Below are 20,098 nucleotides of genomic sequence, written 5' to 3'. Positions count from 1 at the left end.
AGATCGCACATTTCAAGAAACTGAGCTAGCCCAATTCTCAAAACAGTTTTGGTTTATTGATTGCACATCAAATTCCCCTGTCAATTTGCCAGATCAATGAGGCAGTCTAAGATACAGTACCATTTCTAAGAATATTTCCAAAGAGTGAGAAAATAGTCATGTCTTTCTGCAAAGAGGGCTTCTGTTGCCAATACACAATACCCACATACAAACACACACACAAGCTCCCACCTAGTTTTATGAATAATATTTTAAGGCAATAGTTAACATAGGTTGAACAGAATTATTTCTTAAGTCACTTAAGAGATACAAGGCTTTCAATGCAAACGAACACATTTTGAGAGGTATTATTAGATCTGGAAATGACCTATCAGGATCATTCTTTCTGATCACTTCATTTGACAAACAAACAAAAATCCCAACCAGGGAAGCTGAGCGAGCCAGCCAGGGTCATAGACCCATCTGTTGGCAAAGCTAAAACCAAAAGACTCCAGGCTTCTTAAGTCTCCTGATGACTCAGCTGGATGCTGACAGAAGAAATGAAAGAAGGGGCTGGGGATTTAGCTCAGCGGCACAGCGCCTGCCTGGCAAGTGCACAGTTGTGAGTTCAATTCCTGGTACCGGAGAAAAACCAAAACCAAAAAAAAAAAGAAGAAGAAGAAATGAAAGAAATAAAAGATACTTCCAAAATACTTTTCAGAATGATGATTCAAGAAAATGGTATATCCACAAAATACAAATAAGATGCTATAAGAAAGAACCAAGGAACAATAATTCTTGGAAACTGAAAACATGATATGTGAAATAAAACATCCAGTTGAAGGTTGGATGATAAAGATGAATGAATCTCACCAAAAAATTTGTATTAGTTTCATATTGCTGCTGTAAGAAGTTGCCATAAGACTTAGTGGCTTAACGCAAATTCATTGTCTTATATGCTGAAGGTTAGAAGCCTAAAATGGTTCTTACTAAAAGCAAAGTGTTGTAGGTCTCTGTTCCTTGTGGAGACTCTGAAAGACAAGCCTGTTCTCTTGCCTTCTTCAGCTTCTACAGGCCACCTGAAACTTGTTGGCTTGTGGCTCTTCTCTGCTTTGAAAACCCACGGTGTAGCATCTTCAAACCTTTCTCCTCTGTTTCTGTTATCACAGCTCCTTGGACTTGGACACTCCTATCTCTCTCTCATTCCCTTATGAAAATACTTGTAATGATACTGGTCCTATCCGGATAATCTCTCCAACTCAAGATCTTTCCTCTTTGCCATGTAAAATAACATATTCATGGGTTTTAAGAGTTTGAATGTGTCTAGCAACATTGGCAAAAGAAAGACCTGCAGCTGGAACTGTGTTATGAATTTTAGCCTGCCAAGGGTAAAGAGACTGTAAAAGCTTTCAATGGAAAAGAATAATGGGTCCTTTAACAAAAAGACTGATAATCAGATTACCATCAGTTTTTCTTCACTTGTCCAGTATAAGAAGAAAAACCCTATCGGTACCTTCAAAGTTCTTGTTAGGAGATTGTTTTCAACACAGAATTCTGATCCCCTCCTACCAATCAAGGAGAACAAAATTTAAAGCATTTTCTCAAAGTTTACATCCATGAATTTTTGCTTGTTTTGTTTTAGGAACTAACAGCTGAATTCCAACAAAATGATAAAGTAAACCAAAGAGGACGATGTGGATTCCAGGAGACACCAGTTCAGCCTGAAAGAGCAGAGAGGGCAAGTCCTAGGGAAGTGGCTGTTCAGGCCTAAAGAGCAGCTTATGCAGATGGGATGAGGATGGAGACAGTACCTGGAGCAAGGGGCTCCCAAAAGAGCAGGATCAGGATGGCTCAATAGTATGATGAAGATATTGGTAAAACTCGAAGATATGATCAGGCAGCAGAGGGGAATGTATCAGTCAAGGTTCAAGGAGAATAGATGAAGGAAGAATGATAGATGACAGAGGTCATGCTGTAGTTCAAATATAAAATGTTCCTCAAAGTCCATGGGTTTTTTTTATTTTGTTTTGTTTTGTTTTGTTTTGTTTTGTTTCCAGTACCGGGAATCAAACTCATGACTTTGAGCTTGCCAGGCAGGCACTGTGCCACTGAGCTAAATCCCCAGCCCCTCAAAGTGCATGTGTTTAACTATGACACCATTTGGAAGTGGTGGAACCTCAGGAGGTGGGGCCTAGTGGGAGGACACGAGGTCAGGTTGTGGCACGTCCTTCACAGTCACTGGGATCCAGCCTCTTCCTTTCTCTTTTTGCTTTCTGGCCACCACGATAACATAAGCAGCTTTGTTCCACCATGTGCTCCTTGGCATGAGATTAGGTGGATAGACAGAGAAAGAGAGAGATAGATAGATAGATAGATGATAGATAGATAGATAGATAGATAGATAGATAGACAGACAGGTTTTATACAAAACACTGTCCTGTGTGATTGTGGGGGCCAACTACCTAAATTCAAAATCCATAGGCCCATATGTAAGGAAGGGCAGATCGTGAGGACTTGGAACCATGAGCACAAGCTGAAGCTACAGTTCATAGAGGTAATTTGTCTTTTCCTGTGAGAGTCACTTCAGCTTCACGTTTAAATCCTTCCAATGGATTAAACCAGGCCTATCTATTTTAATCTCCCTTATTTAGAATTAGCTGATTAGGGACTTTGCATCTTCAAAATCCCTTCCCAGTAACACCTCTAGTTTAATCTAACCAAGTTGACATGATCAAAAAAGGCATCATATGCGAGCAAAGGGAGTCAGAAGCTATAAGAAAAAAATACCATTATCAGGAAGTTGTGGTCTAAATACAAAGCAAACAAACTTCAATTACATGGTTGAACGCACAAAAGGAAAATGCACCTGAACTTGACTCTGGAGAGATTTTCTACTGAAAGACTCAGTTGTTGGGCTATTAAGTCTTATGATAATATAAATATTGTTTAAGGGCTTGAAACATTTGGAATCACCTGTGGATACTTACAGGAGACTCTCTAAGTTAAAGAACACAGGTAAATGCCATCACTCGACATCGTACAAATAGAAGTTCAGGTGACGAGTTTGGGAAGAGAAGTTGAAGCCAGGTATAAACCTTGTCATCACCTCAGAGAATAGATGGATGTGAGGAGCTGTATGTAATCGATGGAACAAGGAACAGTTAAGTTTCAAAGTCATAAAGAAGATCAGGGGAGGAAATGAAAATCACAAAATTGCTACCCTGGGAGTAGGCAGGAAGGCGATGCGGGAGCCATATAAGTTAGCTAAGTCCTCTATCACAGGAGGAAATCAATAAATAAGGTCTAGAATTAAGAAACCAAAAAGTAGAAGTAGAACCTTGTTATTCAGAACTGTTGAGACGGCGGTGAAAAGAAAAACAGCAACAAAAGTTAGCAGTAGTTGCCTTAGGGCTGCAAAATTAAGAAAGGAGAGAGGCACCCCAGGGTGTTTGTTTTGCAATTTTAAGTCTATCTGTACTATCTGAATGTTAATTAACCAAATGCATATTTCCTTCATAAAAAATTTAAACAATTATATTTGTAAAGAAAAGGAAAGAAAGTAAACAATCCAAAACAAAAACAGGGTTGTGTGCAATTTGTAGAAGATAGAAGTTAGATAAAAGTGAGCACTGTAATAACCATAATATCTACAGTGAGAATCCAGGATTACCACCCAGCTTTGCACTGCCTAACGATGCCTGCAGTTGACTGTCTGCGGTGAAGTTCTCCACGGTTCCTGTGTGTGGATCAACTGGTAGTTCATCAAGGTAACACAGCCAGCCTGGACACTGGAAAAAACTGCATGTAACCTGATAATAACACAATGGACCTCTAAGCAATATCAAAGTGTCTACGTCCAATTCCCCACTGCTTTTGCTCACTCACACTCATAAAGAAATGAAAGGTCAACTTGGTGGCTGTGTGAGGAACTTGGGGAGAAGGAACCATTTTGAAAGTGACTCCACTTCTGATTGAGTATACAGTACTGCACACTGCAGGCGATTAAGGCTCTCATTGGAACCCTCTCATAGTTTACCTCCTCATTGCAATTTCCTGGCATCTCTGCTGCAGGGCTACATGTAATCATGACGGTTGCCAGAGCCATTCTCAATAAGCACGTGCTGAAGAAGCGCTTGCATATATGAGTGAATGACTAGAAGCTGGAGGCACCAGCTTCCAGAAGGACCTTGGAAAATAGCAGTTCAGCAGTTGCCAGTGGAAAACGGGTAGGTGAGTGGGTGCAGACACTAGGATGGATGGATTCCTCCTCTTTCTCTTGCTCCTCCTTTCCACTCAAAGCCTTTAACACCTCTTTAGTCTTTCCTTTCTTGCCTTCCTTTGTCCTTGCCCTGGGTTTTTGTGCCTCTTGCAGCGTCAGTCTTCCTACTCTGATTCTCTGTGCAGTTCTGCATTTGCAATTTATATCCACTTGTCCCTCCCATGAGCATAATGCTAATGCTTTATCTTACTATATTTGCATAATGGGCCTATCTTTTTCCTCCTGGCTCTTCTTCTTCATAATACCATTTTTTAAAAGAATTCCTAAGGCCAGGGATATAGCTCAGCAGTGCAGTGCCTGGCAAACGTGAGGTCCTGAGTTCGATTCCTGGTACCCTAAAATAAATAAAGAAGTACATAAATACATAAATAAATTCCTAGAGAGAGGACAGATGTCCTTGCCATTCCCCATTACCTAGCTGTCTCCTTTGATGCTCTGCTGCAGTTGAGAAGGCTGTTCCCTCCCTTCTCCCTGCCCACTTGAGCATTCTGAGTGATACCTTCTTATGGCTTGCATCTAGATGCCCCCCACAAAACCTCATGCAGTCCTACGTGGGGCTCTTTTCAGAAGTGGCTGCATCTAGTGTGACTGATTCTTGGTGCAGTGCTAGGATTAAGGGTGGATGATTACTAAATCAGTCCACTGATTAGTTTGGCACCCCCGAATCCTGGTAGCCTGGATACAATATAAGGAACAGAAAGAGGCTTGTCTTGTCCCTCGTTTGCTTTGCTACCGTCCCCTGGCACAAACTGTTTCTCCTCTGTGATACCATCCTGCTTGGAGCCAGCAGGTTATGGGCTGAAAATTCTATAAACTGTCAGTTAAATAAACCTTTCCTCCCTTAACTTTGGCCATCGGGTATTTTGTCACAGCAATGAGAAAAGTAACACACACACACACATACACACTGTCTGCAAGAAAGTAAGTTTTCAGCAGAATCACTGTAGGCAGTTTGCAACCTTGGAAGAGCTTCCTGGTTTCCTTATTTAAAAGCCAAGAAAATGGACACAGAATGTTTGACTGTTCTAGTCATTTCCGTCAGCAATCATATCAAGGCAATGGCTTGAAAGAGAAGCTCACTCACAAGGCACAGAAGTGTACAATCTTTCTTTTCTTTCCTATACCAAACCAAGAAGTAGGGAAGCCTCCTTTTCTAAAGACATAAGAACAAAATTGAAGCAGGTATTTCCCAGAGAATTTCTGATTGTCATTCTCTTCAGAGAAAACCAAATAATAAAATGGATGGGCACTTAAAAGAGTTAAATACTTTGGCTTCTGTATAAATAAAGCAACCCATCACAGTTTCAGAAACTAAGAGCCTATGAATCTTCAATTTTAAAAGCTCAAACACTGCTCAGTAATTTTATTATGACATTTGCATTCTGACCTCTGGTACAAATTGAAAAGAAATTTAAAAGCGTGTCCAAAGAGTATGGGGTGGGGCTGGGGGATAGAAATATCATAGTACAGTTATATAACTTAGAGTAAAACAGAGATCAGATATAATAAGCATATTATTCACTTGTAGTTTGCAAGTGGTACCTTAGCTGTTGTATTTAATTTAGGATAAATGGAATGCTGCCATCAGTTTATGGAGCCTTTGCAGTAGAGCTGTCAGGAGCATAAGTCTTCTGTGACAGAGGGTGGACATGGCCAAGAAGTGGGAAGATCCTTGGAGACTGGGTCAGATACAGATCCGTGAAAAGATGTTAGAAGGCCGTAGACAAATGTCTAACTGCCCAGGCCTCAGGTTTTTCATAAAGGGAAGAGGATAGATACTGGGTGACATCTTAACTTTTTATTGGTCACAATATTGAGAATTTAATGAAAGCCATTGCAAATACTAGAATTTTCCAGACAGCAGAAGGACCTCTCAGACAGGGGGCTATGTAAGAACAAGTGGTTGGAAAGTGTGGTGAGGAGGACAAGTTCCCTGTAGGACTGAAGCATAGGTGGGGACATTCGAGAAGACAGGAGGAACCATATGCTGAAGGGTCTCCACATGTGCTGCATGTGGGTGACACTGTGTTGATGTCCTCATTGTCCATGTCAAGTATGGTGAGAAGGATGTACTGAAGGACTGGCCTCAGAGTCAAGAGTCATAGTATTTTAGAAAGATAGTGTGCAGGATGGACTGAAGATGGGGAGGCAGGGGTCCATTAATGAACACTCATCATACACATCTCTCTTTGCCTACATTTCTGATAAGTTTCCACTTGCGGGAGCCCTGTGTTCATATGCCATTTACTTTATTATTTATTTTTGTGCTGAGGTCAAACCCAGAGCCTTGTGCATATGAAGCACATTCTCTACCACTGAGTATAAATAATGGCAATTTTTGTTGACAAATACAAAGATAATCAGAGTTTGCTTGCCATCTTAGTTACTTTTCTCACTGCTTCGTCAAAATACCCAACACCCAAAGTTGAAGGAGGAAAGGTTTATTTAGCTTACAGGTTGTAGAGGTTTCAGTCCATAGTTGGCTGGCTTCAATGCACGGTGGCATAGCAGAGCGGCACTGAAGAGGAGAAACAGGGGCAGGCAGAAGATGGCAAGGCAGCAAGCAGCAAGCAAAAAACAATGGCCCTCTTTCAGTCATTATATCTTATCTAGGCTACCCACCCTTAGGGCAGGTAGCACTCACACCCTTAATCTTAGCATCATATCCTTGGTCCCAGCATCACACACCCTAGATCATGCTACCTTTAAAAAGGCCCCACCTATATCCACGTGAGGCTTTGGGTGACATATGGACACAAACCATAAAATTCCATCCTTGCCTCCCCCAAAGACCCATGCACACCCCTTCATTCAAATGGTATTTAGTCTCCAAGAGTTGCCGAAGTCCTAACAATTCCTGCACTGCTGAAAAGTCCAGCTCCAAGGTCTCCTCTGATATTTAAGGCGAACTCTTAGCTGTGAGCTCCTGTACAAATGAAAAGAAAGTTAAACACTTTCAACATACAATGGCACAGGATACACATTTTCATTCAAAAAGGTACAAAGAGGGAGATAGGAAGGAATGGGAGAATAGCAAGACCAAAATTCAGCAGGGGAAACATTAAATCCTGTAGTTCTATGTCCAGCATCCCCAGCAATCTGTGTCAAGTTGTGTGCTCCAAACACCTGGGTGGTTCCACTCTATGGTACTTCTGGTGGCTGTGGCTCCCATAGCTTTTCTCTTTGGCCAGCACTGCTCTCTCCTTACAGGTTTCTTCAGATGATCCATGTTTCTGGATTCTCCAAACTTCTGGGGTCTCCACTGCATCTTCAGCTTTACACTCACAGCTTCATACACTGCCATATCTGGGACACACTGCCTGGCTTTACACGTCTATTCCTGAAATATGGGTGGAAGTATTCCTGATCTCACAACTCTTGCATTCTGTATGCACCTAAAATTAGCATCATGTGGATTATGCCAAGGTCTGCCATCAGCTGGAGCAGTAGCCAGGCTTCTTTCTCTCTTGGCTGTAGGCATAGAGTGCCTATAAACCAAATCCTGAGGAACAACTTCCCTAGGATGTTGCCATTCTGGAACATGGTACTCTTGGTCTCTCTTCTCAAAGCAGTCTTTCACTTCTGCTATTTTGAGGCTGCAAAAGGTGGAGTCTTGCTGTTTTGTCTGATGTCTTCAGGCCATCTTTTCTGTTCTCCTGTTTTTCCTCAGCAATCAAGGTCTCCTCTGCTCTACCTTTCCAGTCCACAGCTTTACTGGAGCTGCCTTTCTAGCCAAACTCACAATGTTTTAAATCATTCTGCTGGGGTCTTTGCTCTTGATTCTCAGCACAGATCTGGCTAAAAGCCCCTAACAGTAGCCATTGCAAGGCCTCAGTATTAGACTGCCTTGAAATTTCTTCTGCAAGATGAATTAGTCTACTGCCTTTAGTCTCAGGTAAAGTCTCTAGACATAAGCAAAATGCAGACAAACTTTACGCCAAGGCATAACACACATCATCTGCAGTCCAACAACCAATGTAGTCCTTCTTCACAGCAGAAACCTCCTGAGCCTGGTCTTTGCCAGCAGCACTCTGATCTTCTGAGCTTTGACCATAATCTACCATCAAGTACAGCTTAAGGCATTCCAGAGCTGCTTGTTCAGCCATAATCACCAAACCTTCCTGCAAGCCAGCTCTAAAGGCTCCTAAACCACATGGTCAGGTACAGTCACAGCAATGACCCCATTCCTAGCACCAAATTTTGTCTGTTACTTTTCACATTGCTGAGACAAAAACCTGACACTAAAGTTAAAGGAGAAAAGGTTTAACTCACAGTGTGTAGAGGTTTCACTTCATATTTGACTGGCTCCAAATCAGGGTGACATGGCAGAGGGACATCACAGAGGAGAAACGGGGAGGCAGAAGGCAGAAGACAGTAAGGCAGCAAGCAGTAAGCAACAAGCAATGACCACCTTTCTGTCCCTTATATTTTATCCAGGATTCCCATCCTTAGGGTGAATAGGACTCACACCCTTAATGTTAGCATCGTATCCTTGATCCCAAGCATCACACACCCCAGATTCTGTTACCTTCCAAAAGTTCCCACCTATGACCACATGAGGCCTTAGGGGACATCTAGACACAAGCCATAACACTAGCCATCTGACTGCGTGTGTATTGAGATTTGTCTTTAATCTTAGTTTGAACAATGTATCACTTATATACAACTTTTATATCCCCTGGTTTTGCCCACCAAATATTTTAGCAAAAAAATGCCATACCTAATAGAAAAAACAGAGCTTGTGAGTACATTACACTTGCAGTAAACATTAGTTTTACATCTCTGAAATCATGAGTGTGGGTCCCAGAAATGTCACAAGTGTATTCAAGTGTTTTAACTTTGTATTTTATAATGCAGTGCTTTACATGTTGGGCAGTCACATACCTCTGCCATCCCAGCTACTTGGGAGGGTGAGGCAGAAGGATCCTTTGAGCCCAAAAGTTCAAGACCTGGCAGGGCAATTTAGTGAGACCCTATCTTGTGTTGAAGACAGAGGTGACAGGATCTCCTGGTGGTCTTTATGTTGGATGAGCAAAGATTTTTGGCTTAAGCAACAGAATGAATGATAGTGGTCACTGGGTGTCCTGGAAGGGGAAGAACACATGGGCACGTAGGCAGTGACATGGAAATCATGAGTTTAGTTTTGACTGTGGTAAGGCGGAGATGATACCTGGGTGGAGCTGTCAGGTTAAATGAGTAAGTTCCTATGACACGCCCTGGCTGTGGACACATCTGGGAATCACCAGTACACAGGAGGCATTTAAAGTCCTAGGATTGGAGACCTGGGGTCACCTTTGAGGAGTAGGTGGGTGGAAGAGAGAAGCGCATTCAGAAATGAGCCTTGGGAATCCCCAACACCATTAAATGAAATACTATTATTAACTATTCCATTAAGACGATAGTTTTTACGTTAATTTTAATAGGCATATTTAATGACTGATGACACCAGTTTTGAATTATGAGCAAAATTCTGAAACTACTTATACTCATTTATCAAAGCACTTTATGAATTTCAAATAATTCCCTAATGCAGTGTATGAGTATCATAATAATCTTACAATACAAAAGTAGTAATTTGGATTCTGTAATATTTGGATTCTGTAAGATCGTGGGTTCATACTTTCATGGAAAATGACAAAGTTCAATAATCAATATTTATTGGTTACCCACATCACAGGCACTGGAATTTTCAACTTAAAAATTATTTTCAAAAAGTAAAATTCTAAAATATTTTTCTAAAAGAAAATACAAAGCCTTTCCCTCCAACCATCCTAAGTTTAAAAGGTAAGTTTTTTATTTACAACTTTCATATTTTCTAAGGGAATCAATAGATTCTATGTTCTAAATTTAGAAAATTAAGCTTTATTGAACAGTAAGTTTCGTACTATGAAATTTTAGTGTTTTTGAACTTGAAGGTGATGCAGTGAATTTTTAAGTAGACATATATAGGTTAAAACATAAACTACTGCACTAGCATGACCAAGCATATACTATTTAATAGACACCAACTCAGGTAACAGTATAGTTAATAGCACTTAATCGTTCTTAATCTTGACAACATCCTTAAAGAGTATGTCTCCCATTTTGCAGACAGAAAATTCCGATTCAGGATTTGGGGAACATTCCCGGAACCACTCAAAGAGGAAGAAATACAGGAGCCAGGATTGGGATACCGTCTCCTGGACTTAAAGCTTCTTCCTCTCTCCCTTCCTTCACCTATGCCCTGATGAAGGAAGAGGGACAGAAGATGGAATTTGGAATAAATATAGAAACACACCCCTGGTATTAAAGATAGATCAACGTCACAATTCATTGGCACTGGACTCATTAGTTTTAACTTTAAAGCATTTTACTGTCATGTGAGGATTAGCTTCAAAGAAGTGTCTTAGTGGTATTAAATTTAATGCTGTATGCCTAAATTAGAATTATATATCCTGTAAGTGTTAAATTGGCTTATGTCTCCTTCCTCTGCAAAGGACCTGTGCTAATTTAAGTTTCTAAATATATTTAGGCAAGTGCCAGGGGTGGGGTAGGAAAATTGTCAGGGACATAACTTAATGGATTTTACTAGATACAAGTGAGTTATTAATATATGATGAGCAGCAAAGGCAGAATGCACTGTGTACTTAGGCAGGCACCCAGGGCAAAGCGGCTGCCAGTTCACCCAGTTATAGATCATACGCATCCAGAAGTAGAATAGAAGACTTCCATGTCCTGACCAGAGGAGGTAAAATTACACTGCCAAAATAAATCCTTGCCTACAAAAGGATAAACAAGAATTCGGGACGTGGAACTACACAGAAAGAGAATGCCCTAAGTCATGGTGAAGGCATGCAAGACTGCAGATTCACAGTGGGGTGAAAGGATTACTGCCATGTGCCTTCAGCAGAGGACATGGACTGAAAAGTAGTTTCAGTCCTATGGGGCCTGTGGTGGGAATCACAAGCCTGGCATTAGTATGGTGCCTATTCAAGGAAGAATAATCAGAATCAAACCAGAAATAAGAAATTATTTTAATATGAGAAATGGCAGGAGTAAAAGATGCCCTAATAAGCAGCTTGTCTATAAATTAGTGGTGACGTAGGATGTAATGTAAATGAAAACTGACATTTATAAGCACTGTAAAAGCACAGTTATTTAGCAAAGCTCAGGTTTCCCCTTTCTTCTTTTCTCCTGCCCTTGCCATAATGCATATGTACCACTGTAGCACAGATTTTATAAGTTTTTACTGGTGAGGACTCCAAATCATCTACCATATACAAAAGATACTGAGCACCCTACTACCTCCACCTGCTGAGCATTCGCTAGGCAGAATCTATGAAGCCTGGTAGGTCACTGTCACTACTATAGCCGAACCACTATTAAGTGCTTTCTGTATGGCTGAGGGGCAAGTATTAAGTGTGCATCATACCAGTAGAGGCTCACAGTGACCTACGTGAGAGTGACAATTATTTTTCCACTTTATGGGTTATGAGACTGAAGCTCAGACATGAACTCAGTTGCCTGAGATGGTGCATCTAGAAAGTGGCAGAGACTGCATTAAAAAATAAGTCTATGTAACTCACATGCTGCTCTTGAATCATCACCTGGGATGGAGGTGAAGTGCAGGTGACAAGGAAAGGTGAAATACTCCCTCAGAGTCTCACACAGTGGCTACCCTAAACTGACAAGGAGCTCTCATACCATTTTTCTCTTGCTCTTTTTTTTTTATTTTAACTTAGTCTACGTCTAGGGATAAAGAGAGCTCTGTTACTTTGGTTTTTTTTTGGATGAAGAGGGGAACAATTTACAAATTGTCAGCTTCCAAGCTTTTAAATTTCACAGTCCCCTGGCTTTTAATTATCATGCCACATTTAGACAATGGATCACAGCCTTTCCTTTCTGCCACAACACTGAGCTTCCAAATCTCCAAAGAGACTTCTCAGTTCTGATTCCTGGAAACTGTAGGTTGGAGGTCTCCTTACTGTACCCACTTTGGGGACCACTGCCTTCTAAATTGCTTAAGAGTATTAAAACTGTAGCTGGTATACTTACCCGACTTTGTAAGAGGAGTCCTTTCGGTAAACTGCTTATAATTTGTGCAATCCCCATTTCTTGTTAACCTTGTAGCTAACAGCCCATCTTCTGTATTGGATGAGACCTCAGAGTAAAATCTGAATCTGGTACATTTGCAAAGCATGTAATGAATTATCTTTATTAAGTTCTGCTAGTATAAGAAAGTGCAGACAATAAATAAAACAGTCTTACCAGAAATACTTACTGTTCTAAATGACTCTACTGATACTCTGTCAGCCCAGGAAATAACACAGTATTCCATGCCTGTGGTTCTTTGAGCTAACAACAAGTGATCAGCCTTTGAGATCCACTGTTCTCTCACCTGCTGATACCAACACTGAGCTTGCAAGGAATGGAGGGGTCTCTCCATCCTAGAGCTGCCTCTGAGACAGCAAGGTCTTATCACCATATTCCTCCCTGTGATTTATACTTACCTTCCACTTATTACATGTGCTTATTCTGGATATTGCTATGGACATGGTAATATCTTAGTCCCTAAGCCATAGGGTTTAACATACAAACCTCAAAGGCTCATTGTGTTGAAGGCTTGGTCTCCATTGCGAGGTTAAATCTTTAAGAGGTGGGGCCTAGTGGGAGGAAGTTAGGTCATTGGGGTGTACCCTCAAAGAGGGTATTGGGATACCAATCCCTTCCATTTCCTGTTTCCTGTTTTCTGCTATGATGTGCTGTCCCCTCCCCTATGAGAGGCTTAGAACAATTGGTCTGACCAATCATGGACTGAACCTCCAAAACTGAGCTAAGTAAACCTTTTCTCTTTATAAGTTGATTAGTTCAGGTATTTGTTAGACTGACAGCTGACACAGGAGTTGAGGATGGAGTACCATCTATGTTCCTGTGAAGATGAAAGAGATGTGTGGAAATCCCATCCTCAGTGCCTGAGATGCAGTGGGCCAGGCCCTCATGAGCTGCTAGGTTTCTTCCTTTTCTCTGTAAGCTTCTTGGAGACAGGATTTCCCACTGTGTTTATCAAATCCTTGAACAGTGAGTAGGTCTTCTTTAAATGTCTGCTGAATCTAATGCTTTTCTTTGCTATTATTCGCTGCAGGGTTCTAAGTGCTTTGCATGTATTGACTTAATCTCATGATAACTGTAAAGTATGCTTTATTCTCTCCATTTTACAGGTGAGGAAACAGGTACGGGAAATTAAACTTCCTGTAGGTAAATTCTATTAAATGATAGAGTGAAGCAGTGGTACCAGGGTCCTCCACTTCCAATCATTCCAGCTACTGATTCTTAATGGCAGAAAATGTCTACTCTGAAGCACACTGCTTTTCATTGTTTGAACTGGATTAATATTTTTTCTCTAGCAATCAAACCAGTAGTTGCTTTGACTTGTTCACCCCTTTAAAAAATTCTGAAAGACTATAATAGATTCCTATGGCTGATGACAAAACTACAAATAACTGCCTGTAAGCATGAACAGCCTACTTTGTACCACACTGCAGACTCCAGAGATCCCCACCCTGTAGGTTTTATCTTACTAGATATTTGCTGTTTTGTCTGATGGAGCTTCAAGTTGGCTACCAGCACTGCTACAACCAATGATTTGTGATAACTGCCCGGAAGGCAACCACAGGAATTCAAGGAAAGCAAACAAGAGCTTTCCACCAGGAAAGGGGTGAGAAATTCTGACCCCAGCTCAATGCTTATTATTTTTTAGTCAATTTCCAGTTGTACTTCACTGGTAAGCCCAATAGTTTTGAGTAATATTTTTAATTTTAAAATTAATTATATCACATCAATCACTCTCATTGATCGAGATCATCTATGCCAGGAATGACTCAGATAAATGGAAAATACAGACCACAGGAGAAGGTTCAAGGAAATCGTGGTCTATATACTTGCATGGTAGTTATATTTCTAAGGTACAGTATTTTTATATAAACAATCTTCACCTCAATTTGTGATAAGGACACAATTACACTACCTTTGCTTAACAAATGAGAAAACAGAAGTTCATAGAAATTAAGTGAGTCAGCAAAAAAGGCACAAATTTGTGTAATAAAGTAGATCTTCTGGCCCAGGGTTTTTCTACTTATAGCATGTCTTTGGAGACAGCAATAAGCTTAGGAGAAATTTTTGCATGGTCATAACTTGGAGGATAAATGTTGCATTTATAGGGGAAACACCAAGGCATTTTTTCACAAACTGAGCTTACAATGGTGGGGGAAGGAAAAGAATCTTTAAATTTTAAGGCTGGGACACATTCCAGGAAAAGTACATTAAAATGCAAAGGGGAAAAATGGCATCATCTTGGCTAGAATGTAAGCAACCTCAAAATCTATGTCCCAGCTGGGCAAACTCCCTGCCCCTTGCCTGGGGAGAGTGCTGGAGCATCCCAGCTGTAAGAAAACTACAAAAGTTACCATCTTCTCTTTCTTAGTCACCTTACACTCTCATAGAAAACAGAAATTCATTCTTTTGATTGACTGAATGGTACCTAGCAATAAATGTTGCTGCTGTAGTTCTTCATATTCAAAGGCTTACACATTTAGATTTTGCTTTTTCTGAAATTAATTTTTCAAGGTCTACATGTCCTTTCTCTTCTGATTTAAAGGGACTCCTTTCTCTACATAATTCAAGCTCCCTACCTCTCTGTTAATAATTTAGCTTGTTTTATTTGGCAGAGAACATCTGATAGAAAAGCTCAAAACGAGTGGCAAATTTTACTGATCCCCAACCTTAAATCTAATGTACAAAGAAAGGAAATGACAAATTTTTAATCAAAGTAAGCAATAATGACAGGTTTATTTAAAATTTCCAGTAGAGAAAACCCACTAGTTTTGGAATAAAAGTATTCATGTATGAGAGCATTAAGTGAATATAAAAGATTAACAGAAGAAAAAAACCAAACAGAATACAAAAAAATTAAAAAAGTTTGAAATGGGTTTAAATCCTCATTTGACAGAGTTGCTAGGTTTGGCAAACAATTCACCTGAAAATTAAAGCCTATTTCTGTAATGTAAACTCCATAAAAACTGCTTATTAAATTCAAGCACTCCGTACAGTTGGTATTGAAATATACAGGCAGTCAATTTCACTAGGGCAGGAATTACTCATTTACTGTCACTATCATATGAATTAACCAGCTGTATAATCTCTTGTGGAGAAGATGGGATAGAAGAATGCCAAAAAACAAAACAAAACAAAAAGATAGGATAAAATCTCTAAAAGATCGAAACACAGCAAAATTCAGACATCAGCTTGTTTAAGGCAACAAACTGAATTTTTACAGCATAGTCTACATCTGCAGTTGTCCTTTCCCTCCCCCTGCCCTCCTCAAATATTCCTAAATTCACTAGTCTAATCAATTCTTAACTTCCAAATATTCTGTACATACATATTTAGCAAAGAGCATACGCCTAACGTTATTCTGACAGCAGTATGGTCAGCATACAATTTTAGAAAGATTACTATGTATATCATAAAGATTAACCTTTACTTAAAAAAAAAACCAATACTAAACAAATAGTTTTAAAATATTATGAAAACCCATGAAAAGTTTGAACATGGGCTCTAACCCTGATAAAAACACACCTCAGAAAGACTATTAATGCTAAACTTCTGCCAACTGATGACCTTAAAGTGCCAAACACAAAAGCATCTCTTAGGACTATTTTTCTAATAGACAGTTTGTCCTTGGCGTGGCCATCTCTTCTTTAACTACACACAACATCCTGCTAAGAGTCTGGATTTTAGCTGATTTTACAATAGAATGTTACAATGTAAACTAAACAGGTTCTTGATATCAACGGTGTGTTACCAAGGTTTTTAAATTTCTGAATCCGACAGTTGGTCACAGAGGTCAAGTATTATCAAGGCTCCTTTGTCAGCTCTCCATTGTGTCTGACTCATCCATCCTTCAAGTACATGCAAGGCTCAATAGTTTTCAAGAGGCAGAAGCCCGAGGCCATTTAAGACACCGATGAAATAGGATTATGAGGTGAACCCATCTGGGTAAGAACTTTATCCAACCATTGCAGTGGGCCATGCAGGTGTATCTCAATCCAGCAGGGGGTGCTGGTAACATCCTGGCGGTGGTATTCTGCTCCCCAGCCCTGGAAATAATGTATCAGGGGTCATTAAACTTGTTTAACTTGGTGTTCAATTTATTAAGTAAAAACCGTTAGCATAATCAGAAACTGACTAAAGCTATGGACTTTTCCCACAAGGAATGTACACATGCACAAACAGGTAATTTGGCAGGCAAACTCAAAGGATACCTAGGTGCTGGCCATCCAAAGTCCAGCTGTGGATCCCAGATTAATTAGCCTTGGAAATGAATGTTTTAATGTTTTAAAATACATTACAAAGTTATTTTAATGAAGATATTTTTTAACGTTCATACTTATTTCCCATTATACTATACTACTATTAAATTTTCACTTTATTACCAGCAAAAGAAAAGCCTACAGATAGGTCTGTTTCTTCCCCATTCAAGCAGTACAAGGTCATCCTATCAACACAGACTGCTTGATCTTTTAATCTCTAGGCAAAACTGGCAGGGATACTTGTAATATTGTAAAACCCACTGGCAGGGATACATGTAAGTATTGTTAAAGGAGAACAGTAATTTTGTTGCTGCAAAGACATAAAACTTATATGCATGAGTGGACAAAAGAACATGAAGTTCTGATTAAGTTTTATTTCATGAAGAACACCAGGCAAGGCTGGGTTCTATTCATTTCTGCTACCTAACTACAAGAAATACATCTGAATGTGAGACATTTCTGGAGGAAGTGGTGATGCTGAACTACATCTGTATGTATATACACCCATATTGTACATATATCAATAAACTATCAAATTAATGTATAGGTTTATCTCCATTAGCTAGTAAGTTCTTTGACGGGAGTGGTTATCTCTGATCTCTAATATTCAGCACAGTCATTGTATAGAGAGGATGACCTACAAGTACTTGTTTAACTGACCTGATTTGGACTTTTTGGATGGGAGGGCTTAAGGTGAAAATAAGTTTATGAAATATATTTTCCATATCAATGCCCCAAAATGATCTTTTTTTTAAAAAGCATAAGATTGGCTATTAATGTTAGTAAAATGTTTATAGCATTTCTTCAAGATGCTGCGGGGAAAGGTAAAGTATGTAGAAGGTAAAGTATGATAACAAAGAACAGTGCTGTAAAAACAGTGTGCAGGGTTTTTTTATTGCTAATATATGATAATCCCTTACTATGACAGTAAGAGTTTTTTAAATGAGATTTATCTTCAATTCCCTAAATCCAGCTTCCCAGCTATGTCTATTATATCTTGCATAACTCTCCATGCTAGTGCATTATAGATACTCTTTATTAGTGTTAAGGTTGCTTTTACTTGTGTGAAAGTAAATTATTAATATTGTACAAAAGTAGAATTGTTAAAATTGACTGGGTAATCAATATGAAATGAATCTGAGGGGAAAGATATTCTAAGCATTAGAGTCATAAATTCTTCTAGAGTGGTCCTTCAGTAAGACTCATCAAGGGAGCTTAGGAATAACTGCCACGGTGCCAACTGCACACGAATGCTCATGTGTAAACTGAGCAAAAATGCTCAGTCAAAAATTAAACAGTGAATATTACAAATGAGTAAGAACGGCATCTCGTATATACATGGCATATGGGTCAGCTTCTTCAAGGGGTTAAAAAGAAACCTTCTAAGAACATTTAAGAGGTACCAGACTCAGCTGCAAAGAACTGTTGAATTACGCTTTGAGAAAAGAAGTGGTAAGAGAACATACTGAGAATTTGCTAAGATGATTCAAATAAGTAGAAAAAAATTATACTCAGGGAAAGATACTTTTGATCTAGAGGATAATTAACGAAGGTTCCAAAATTATCTTCAGTAATAAATACATTACAAAACAGGTTTAACAACAAGTTAGGCGAGCTTGTGAAGACAGAACATAAAAGGCGATTGCCTTGCCCAAGTATATAATTAGTTCTGTTTCTCAGAGTAACACAGGGCGATAATTTATCTCCGAGCATTCAGAGACAAGTTATTAGGGCAAGTCGCCACCTCATGACATCTAATCAGGTACTTAAAACTTTTTAACATTTCAATGGCATCTTAAAACCCTTCGTATCTCAGAGACTAAGATGGCGAAAAGATCCATTGCTATGAGGGATATCTAATTTTCTCTATCCTTAAACCTTACAATTTACTCTTGGAGCTTATGAGGCCTCTGTAGCTTTAGGCAACGTCCTACTAACTTCTGAGTTATATTAAAAACATGAGATTTACTAGAAAAAGTTAAAAAAGAGATTAACAAAACAAAAATAATTTTGAATGTTATGAACTTTTATTTTTACAAAGAGATCACTTGCTTATTGTTGAAACCAAAAGCAACAAGTGTTCCCATCAGGAAAGTACTATTGAAAACACAGCATGAAAAGAAAGGAAAAAAAAAAAAAAGAAAAGAAAAGAAAAGAAAGGTGTATGTATGCAATTGGTCTCCTAACACAACCATAGACTGAAACCACAGGTTACATACAGAATATATTCTAACAGTATCATGAGAGCTAAAATAGTGCTATTTCAATCAGGAAAAGGTTACTAAAAGCTACTGCTATGGACACTTTGCACAAGCACTGCTATGTTCCAATGATGCTCTCTTAGTAACTGACATCCTTGTTGAAGTTTAAAAATCAACGGACATACCACTCAGAGGATATAGAGCTGTATATGTGAGAAAGCACAGCACATGCGTTAAACTCACAAGAGAATCTAAGCTCACTTACCTTCACGAAGCTCATGCGTATAGTGCACATCTTTGTGAGCTCATACACTGTTTCGAAACCATGATTCACAGACTGTGCCAATAACTGAGCAAATTCTTGGTTGTTAAAAATTTTTAAACTACACCCACTAGGGATTTTGCAAACAGTAGTGGGATGAAATCCATGATGGTAGTTGCAGTTCCGACTTTGCACAAAGATGCTGCTGTCACTGAGGCATTCGGCATAGACCTCCCCTCCAACATAATAAAGATGAACTCCTGCAGGAAGACCAAGCAGATCAGTGTCTCATAGCTGCAAGCCATCTGTGCAGCTTCCACATATAAATATACATTTGTACAGATTTAAACTTTGGCTGTTGACATTCTCTAAGTCCTACAAAATGGTAAAATTTTAGTATAATATTCACGTGTCAATAAGCATGTCTGAGAGGTTTCTAGGAAATAATAGAATAAGTCTAATATAGAGTAAGTTTCTTGAAAATAATGCCAGAGTGTAACAATTTCAGCTGGGTGTGGTTGCATACACCTGTAATCTCAGTCCTCTAAGGGCCTGACGAACGAGCCCAGCCTAAGCAACCTCACTTAGTGAGACCCTGTTTCAAAATAAAAAATATAAAATTAAAAATAAAATTTTATTTCTTTTTTTTTTTGGCAGTACTAGGAATCGAACTCACAACCTTGCACTTGCCAGACAGGCGCTTATGCCACTGAGCTATATCCCCAGCCCTAAAATAAAATTTTAAAGAGGGACACTTTCAATGTAAAGGACCTGGGTTCAATCTCCAGAATAAAAAAAAAAAGACAAACTACAATGTATAACAATTTCATTTTGGTATTTAATGCCTTATATGGCCATGGTGAAAGTGTATTCTCTGCTGGGTATATACCTCAACAGGACAGCACCTGCCTGACAAGCGCGAGGTTATGAGTTTGATTCCTGGTACAAAAGAAAAGAAAGAAAAAGAAGGAAAAAAGGAAGGAAGGAAGGAAGGAAGGAAGGAAGGAAGGAAGGAAGGAAGGAAGGAAGG

General features: G+C 39.4%; 1 protein-coding gene across 3 annotated transcripts in view; it reads right to left on the bottom strand.

Moving 5' to 3' along the window:
- Positions 1–15,050: 15,050 nt before the first annotated feature.
- The window catches only part of Smad1 (SMAD family member 1), a 72,124-nt gene continuing 67,076 nt past the window's right edge, over positions 15,051–20,098 (bottom strand). For all 3 annotated transcript variants that reach the window (XM_013515301.1, XM_005386647.2, XM_013515300.1), the window contains exons 6-7: positions 19,072–19,328; positions 15,051–16,392 (exon numbers count right to left, since the gene is read on the bottom strand). In XM_013515301.1, coding sequence (XP_013370755.1) covers positions 16,249–16,392; positions 19,072–19,328 — 401 coding nt within the window. In that variant the 3' untranslated portion in view covers positions 15,051–16,248. The remainder of the gene's footprint in view (positions 16,393–19,071; positions 19,329–20,098) is intronic.

This window comes from Chinchilla lanigera, unplaced genomic scaffold (genome assembly GCF_000276665.1).
Source record: "Chinchilla lanigera isolate Chin_1 unplaced genomic scaffold, ChiLan1.0 scaffold00027, whole genome shotgun sequence".
Taxonomy (NCBI): Eukaryota; Metazoa; Chordata; class Mammalia; order Rodentia; family Chinchillidae; genus Chinchilla; species Chinchilla lanigera.
The sequence above is the reverse complement of the archived record's forward strand: the minus strand, read 5'-3'. Positions and strand labels throughout refer to the sequence as shown.